General features: G+C 44.6%; 1 protein-coding gene across 4 annotated transcripts in view; it reads right to left on the bottom strand.

Moving 5' to 3' along the window:
• LOC143028332 (proton channel OtopLc-like) overlaps nucleotides 1-6693 on the bottom strand; it is a 22028-nt gene extending 15335 nt beyond the window's left edge. For 2 of the 4 annotated variants that reach the window (XM_076190265.1, XM_076190264.1), the window contains exon 1: nucleotides 6067-6693. In XM_076190265.1, the coding sequence (XP_076046380.1) occupies nucleotides 6067-6113 (47 nt within the window). In that variant the 5' untranslated portion in view covers nucleotides 6114-6693. The remainder of the gene's footprint in view (nucleotides 1-6066) is intronic. The other 2 variants (XM_076190266.1, XM_076190263.1) reach the window with 1 other exon arrangement.
• Nucleotides 6694-7500: the final 807 nt, after the last annotated feature.

Here is a 7500-nt window from a genome sequence, read left to right on the forward strand (position 1 = left end):
GTGTGTGTGTGTGTGTGTGTGTGTGTGTTGGGAAGACCTTTGCCGCTGCCATTCTTAATCATATGGACGAAATTTTCTTACTAGTGTCAGGGACTCAATCTTAATTGATGATTATCGATAATATTGATAGGTTGATACCAAGTATCCCAGGAAGAAATATAGAGAACTTTTGGTTGATATTGAAAACATGGTCGAGGTCATGATTGTCAATAAATGAAATATTGACAACTTTATTGTCAATAGACAATGTGAGATTCTTCTTAAAACCTTCGGCCCGGCGTGAACTCTTGTTCATCTGGAAGATGGTTTGGCTCCGAGTAGACTTCGTTGTGTCAGAAGCTTTTGACATCTGGAGAAGAAGACTAACTGCCTTTATGTGGCGCTGTCAATGAGACTGTTGTTTACCAGCGCTTTTGTCTTTATGGTTGTCGGAGCGATAGGGTTTTGAGTAGAGGAGGGCCTTACTTCATCAGCCAGTTCGTCAGCTACTTCGTCAATGAGTTCGTTAGCGACTTTATCAGCGAAAACGTAAAGGCCTGAACCGGAGGCGTCGGCTGACGAACTGAAGCAGAGTAATGACTTCGTCGCCGACTTCGTCAGCGACAGCGTCAGGACGCCCTTCGTCGCCCAAAAAGTCTTTCGAAGTCGACTGTAACGATATCGTCACGGTTGCACACATCGAGTCATTCTCATTTCGCCAATTTGATTTTTGGCAAATTTACGTTTCGCCAAATTTCCTAAACTAAACGAATGTAAATTTGGCGAAATGTAAATTAACTAAAATTGATTTGGCGAAATGGGAAGTCACTGCTATCCTGGCACTGTTTCTGGTTGACCAACTAAGCTCCTGGCACTGTGCCACTGTTGATTTAGTTGAACGGATTAGACATCCTCACCATAGCATGGCGTGTACAATGGTGAACAAAAGTTTTGCACTACCGGTATCCCATAATCTCTCCCAAATCAACTACAACATTTGAATAATTGATATATCTTTATACCCCATTTACATTGCAGCATAACTATATTTCTATAGAAAACATATTGAGTCCTCAAAAATTGACATTATATGCACATAGCAGAGGCAGGATGGTGCTGCGTGACTAATAAGGTTTGTGGTTTTTTAATTGGTTGTATTTCGTTGCTGAACAAGTGCAAACACTATCCTGAAGGCTTTCAGCCACTGAAATCGCGACCTAATTTCACTCTAGTCTAACGAAGGGCAGAAGAGTTGTATAAGAACGGAGAAATCATTTGTACGCTTGGTGTCCCATTTTCCAAACGTGTTGCGCAAAGATTCAATTTTGCGTACACTAGTATCGTCCATTTATATGCTTTGTCTTCCGTTTTCCAAATGTGTTACGCAAAGATTCCATTTTGTGTACACCAGTATCGTCCATTTGTACGCTTTGTCTGCCATTTCCCGTTTTACTCAAAAATTCCACTTTGCGTACAACAGTATCGTCCATCGGGTCAGACCGGTGGTCCTGTACTGGGCCATCAAGACTGACAACAAGAATAGACATATACGTGTCTTGCAAATATATATATATATATATATATATATATTTCGCATATTTCTCTTGTTTTATCATCATAGTATGTATTATTTTGGAATATTTTATTGAGTCATCTTTTTTGCAAATTGCATATTCTATGTTGCAATTTTTGCAATTTTTCACATATGTGTAGTTTTACTATCATATTGTGTATTATCCTCGAATATTATGTTGAGTGATCTATTTTGCAAATTGAGCATTTTATGATAAAAACTCTTTAGCTATAATCTTGTTATTAAAGTGTTTGCTGAGAACACTGTACTTGTATACGTTATACAATGTCATTAGATTAATTTTCAGTCAATGGGAAGGTTATATCACGTGGCAGATGGTAAATGTATCTCAACTGATTTCTTAATTATGTTTTATGTACACGTGTGGAATGTATGTGTTCCCTTCTTGGTCATAACTTATTTTTACACGGAACCTTAGTACTAAAAGTGTTTTTATATGCTCCTGTTTTTCTGTGACTTTTTTTTTCTACCATTTTTTTCTGGGAGTAACGGGGTAGACGGCTCAAAGTATCAAGGCAAAAGGGGGGTGAGGGGGAAGGGGGAAGATGGGGGGGGGTAAATATATGACGAAGGTTTGAGACTCACTGCTCAAGAATCCAAGCATACCACATCACACTTTTCGTACTCCACCCATAAAAGCCAACGAACAAGTCTTCACATATCGTTCGATTGTTTTTACTTCTCATCCCTTTCCTCCTTCCTTTACACATTGGGAATACTAGATCTGCTACGTTTACTCAACACCTATTGGTATTAAAAGGGTTTTGATTTACTTATGACTGAAAAGAAGAGCACCCGCTTTGTTGAGTCTTGGCCACAGAAGGTAAGCAATAAAAGGTGATTCGTCTTTGTTGATCATTTGTGGGACGATTTACTACACGATAGTTTTCTCATAAGTATTTGTTGTCACAAGATACCAAGGCTACACCAGAACAGATGTTGTCGAGATACTTGTTTCCACATCTGTACTGGGTATGTTCTTGCGTGGAAGTGTAAATAATTTAATAGATTTGGTTTTCATTTTTTTTTTGTTATACAATGGTTTTTATTTCATTTATGGTTTTGTGTACATGTATCTCCCTCCCCCTCTCTCTCTTTCTCTCTCTCTCTCTCTCTCTCTCTCTCTCTCTCTCTCTCTCTCTCTCCCTCTCTTTCTCTTTCTCTTATGAAATCTAAAATAACTCACGACAACGACGCGAGATTGTCCACAAGTATAGAAGCGCTGGAAAACTAGTCCATGACAATCTCTCCCTCTCTCTCTTTTTATCTGCAAGGTCCCGGAAATGTTTCACGGTGTTTGGTGTAGTCAAAGGTTTGACACACCGAGGGGGCAGTCGGCGAACCGGATCTGATCCGGCAGACTAAGACCGGGAGTAGGGGTTGGTGGTGGCGGTTGGGGTGGGTGGGGTAGCACTCCTCCCGTCGATCTCCAGAAATTGGGACGCTCGATCCCTCCCGTCGATCCACAGAAATTGTCGATCCCTAGAAATTGCTCCCTAGTATCTCTGCTACAGTAGTATGTCTTCTGTTTTCGTATAATTTCGGAACACGAGAGTTACGGCTAAAAAAAATGGGGGGAGTATATAGGATATGTGGTTTGAAAAAGGAAAAAAAAAAGGAAGGAAGGCTGTTTGGTAATACGAGAAGACGACGATATGGAGATAAAAGATAATGAGGGTGAGGGAGGCAGAATGGAGAGAAGGAGAAGGGCTACTGAGGAGAAAAGATGAAGGACGGAAGAATTGAGGGTGGGGAAGACGGGGACAAGGAGGGAAAGATAGGGAGGAAAAGAGTGTGAAGAGAAGGAGGAAGAAGAGGAGGACGAGGAGTTGAGGTGAAACAAGAGGAGGAGGAGGAGGAAAAGGAGGAGTAATAGGGGAAGAAACAGGAGCAGGAGGACGACGAGACTGTGAAGGAGGAGGAGGAGGAGAAAGAGCAGAAGCAGTAGCAGTAAGAGGAGTAGAGGAGAAAGAGGAGAAGTAGCAGCAGTAGGATGAGGAGTAGGGGTAGGAGGGGGTTATGCAGGAGAAGAAGGAGCAGCAGAAATAGGGTGAGGAGGACTAGGGGTGGAAGGGAGGGGAGAGGAGGGGAGGGTGAGGAGTGTAGCAACGTGCAGAAAGGGCAAAGGTTACGCCTAATATCTTCGAGTCCGTAATGCTACCTGCTACACACAGACTAACTCTTTTCATCACGTACACATCCACACCGTATATTTACACGTGCTCGTCCCTGTCATCTGTCCAAACGTACACCACTCTCACGTACTTGTAAACGCGCGAGGAAACGTTGACGTGGATGTCCGTAAACCTATGTTAGCGTTAAACCATCGGATCTGTACGTTCGTCTTGACGTGCACGAGCGACTTGACGTCGTTTCGTTGTTCACCAACGTTCCTTATCTGATTTGATGCGGATCATGTTGCGCGTTTACTCTTGCGCGATTGATATTGCACTACTGAGTTCAAGAGCCAGGAAGCAAAGGGCTCTGCACGTGGGTCACGCATCAACGCACACAGACCCAACTCCTCCAGTATCGAGATCCAGCATCACGAAATACTTCCTCATCACTCTGGAGATCGAACACGCAAAAGCGTGAGGGAACGCGGACACTCCCAAGTTAGCGGGTATGAAAACGAGCGATTGCACGAGAAGGCAGTTTCGTCAGGTTTCTCTACTGAGCAACAGAGTACTTAAGCGCGATAGCACAGTGAGAGTTCTGGCAAACGACTCTGGTGAGAGTGGTTACTTTTTCTCTGCAGTTGTAATGGTCAGTAATTCTCCGTGGAGTTACTGGCCAGGCGACGTACTAGTCTATGTCCACTTGCACCACGTATACTACCTGTAGTTCTCTTCAGGGTGACTAACGCCAGAAAGCCTTGTAATGAGGAAGTCACTAGGGAGTATGACTCACAAATTTTAACGCAACAAAACAGGGAATTTTTGAAACTATGCAAAGCAAGCAGTCTTTGAAACTATAAAAAGGGGAGACTTGATGTGTAGCGCAACGTTTCAGAAATATTTGTAGAAAACAAAGAACTGATTTTAGATTGTAGTGATTCAATTCTGGCAAAGTCAACTGTTGTTCATGATCAGTTACACAATCTAGCTGTCCCTATCTTAAGTGACATTTTGGTGAGATTTTTATTCTCCATACCATATAATGGGTTGGCTTAGTGTAGTCAGACTTCATAAGTCCTCGTGATTTTCTGTTTTTCCTGTAGCTTTGTGTTAAACTGTGCATTAGAAAACTATATTTTTCCAAATAATTTTTTGCTCTGATGCAATTGTACATTCGAATTGATATAGCCAAAGTTATTCCGAATTCGATCATATTGGTAAAGTGTGCAGACAAAAATTTTCGGTATTTTTTTTTCTATTCTTCTAAAGAGAAGGGACACTTATGGGATTTAATGCTTTTGAGAGTCGGGGGGAGGGGTGATAGTATTAACCTTCAAAACTGGGGGACCACCCGGATTGAGGCGGCTGCTGTTTCCTAAACCCGTTGAAGGGTTTTGGACTTAAGATGGCTACTGGGATCACGCTACCTGTCACTCTTAGTAACCATCTCAACGCAGGGACCATCTTTCAGGTGCCCAGGAGCATTCTGGGACCATACACGCTCCCGGAGCATGTATACCCCAATGCCACACCCAAGACCAACAAAAACTTGAACCGCTCTGTGGCGACTTCAAGGATGTGTGTGTGTGTGCGTGCGTGCGTGCGTGCGTGCGTGTGTGTGTGTGTGTGTATGTGTGTGTGTGCGTGTGTGTGTTATTCATGACAGCTGCTCGCATGCACGTGACGCGCTTCCAGCTTCACCCGCGCACGTGGGAAAACGTCTCTTGCACGGGGAAGGGCTTCTGGAGAGCCAAGAGCGCCCCTGTTCTAAGGGACAATAGGCACCCCAAGTAGGGATCGCGGCGACTTGGCCCTGGAGCCTCCAGAACCAGACAGGACAAATCGGGAAGTTCCCCGATCAACTTTTTTTTTTTTTTTTTTTTTTTATACAGAATAGCCGAGGCGAGCTTCACCCCAACCATTTTTTCATCACAAATTAAGATAAACAAATGAAATAGAAAATAAAAGAAGAAGAAGACAAATCGCGCTACAGACAAGTCCGTTGCAAACTTCACTCTGTATCTGCGGTCAGTAACGTCCTTCCGCGTAAAGTTTGTGGCTCTGATATCTGGATACATCTGGGGTTCTGGTAAACTTCGTGTTAAAGACGTTTTTCCACGCTAACTGTTCCTCTTGTTGACAATATAGCGCTTAGACATGCTCTTCATGACTCAACCAAATGTCTACACCCAGGGCAGGCTACTAAAGATCCCTGTCTATGGATATAGAATATAGAATATCTACGCGTTTCTTTCGATAAAGTCCTTCCTTTTCTATCGCTACTGTGTGGTTTGTTTTCCAAGATCAAAGTTGGCGATCATGCGGTAAAGGGAGAGGAGGAGAAAGAAGAGCGAGAGTGGTCGTTGCACTACTCACCTGATACTGCTGAGCACAAGTCGAATTGGGATCGTTATGGTCGCCATGATTTCCCCCGCGTGTGTGTGTGCGCTCGTTATGTGTCAGATTCCCGAGGAGAAGAGAAGGATACTACTACTCTACTACCTTCGTGGTAGGAGGAAGGGACAGAGAGAGAGAAGCAAACAGTCCTGCTAGTCTATACGAGACTCCATGACTCCTCCTCTCTCTCGCACAACGCTCTGCACTTTGTATCTGGTCGAGTTTGGTGTTTTGTCTGTGTGGCTATTACTATTTCTCTTAATTTCTATTTTCCAAGATTAACTCGCTCTTTCTTTCCACAAACTAAAACCGATTGCATTCCTTTATCTATTCTTTTCCTTCGAAACTCTCATGAGACTCAGCACCACTCTCTGAACAAAAATCTCCAAGACAAAACAAGATTCACTTTACAGGTTCTCAAAAACACATGAGCAGCAGCAGCAGACACTCACTGTATTAACACCGAAATCCTAGGGGACGTCGTCTTGTTCGACAAATATCTCTTGTGTGTGAGTTCGAGTACCGACAACCGTAGGGGCTTCCGTGTCCAACTCCTTGTCCTGGAAATCCGTCGTAGCTGCAGCGGTCGGGGTATTGTGTACGTGCCCTCCGTGGCTACCAGGACAAATGACCACCGTACCAGGGTCTGGCAACCACAGACCCTCCGCGTCCTTGAACAGGCACAGGCAAGAGCGGGTGTGCTGAGCGAGCGAGACGGACACTGGTTTGTAGCCGCGCTGAAGACCTTTGAGGGCCCGTGGAGGAGACCCCGCCCCCTCCACACTCTGGGGACTCCCCGAGCTGCTCGGCTACACCCTCCACCCCTCCCTCCCTCCTTCACCTCCGCCTCCTCATCCCCCACTACCACCACTCCTCCTCTCTCTCGACAGACAGATGGGTAACATATTCGTTACCAGCGTCGCTGTACTCTGAAGCCTGGGCATTAGAAGAGATGGTTGGTTGATTGGGAATTGGGAGTTATTCTCGTAACAAGGGCCTCGGATGAGGGTGTTGGCACGGCTCGAAAATTCGCCTCCTCCGCCTTTTAGGCTTTTCTAGGCGATAAGGGTCTTTTCCCACTCCTTCGTCATCGGAACTTGGGTCTTAAGTCTCCGCGGACTGGATTGTGAAGTACACAGTTTCGGAGCAACCTGCTGCTGCCGAGATTTCAGCCTTGGAAGAATACACAAAGGCTTAGTGTTTGCGTGTTTGTGTGCGTTTATTGGACGAGAACTCGAGCCATCTCCTGGCTGAGGACCCTCCCAAAGTGAAACTATTCTTGGATTGTCGAAGTTGGATCGAGACTCTGGATCTTCGAACTCGAATAAACCCTCGAACCCGTTTAGATCTTCGAACTTCGAGATCATGGCACCTAGTTCTGTAGGGGGTGCGAAGACCCGACCAGAGGCCACA

The sequence above is a fragment of the Oratosquilla oratoria genome, chromosome 9, assembly GCF_046742065.1.
Source record: "Oratosquilla oratoria isolate Oo_2021 chromosome 9, ASM4674206v1, whole genome shotgun sequence".
Taxonomy (NCBI): domain Eukaryota; kingdom Metazoa; phylum Arthropoda; class Malacostraca; order Stomatopoda; family Squillidae; genus Oratosquilla; species Oratosquilla oratoria.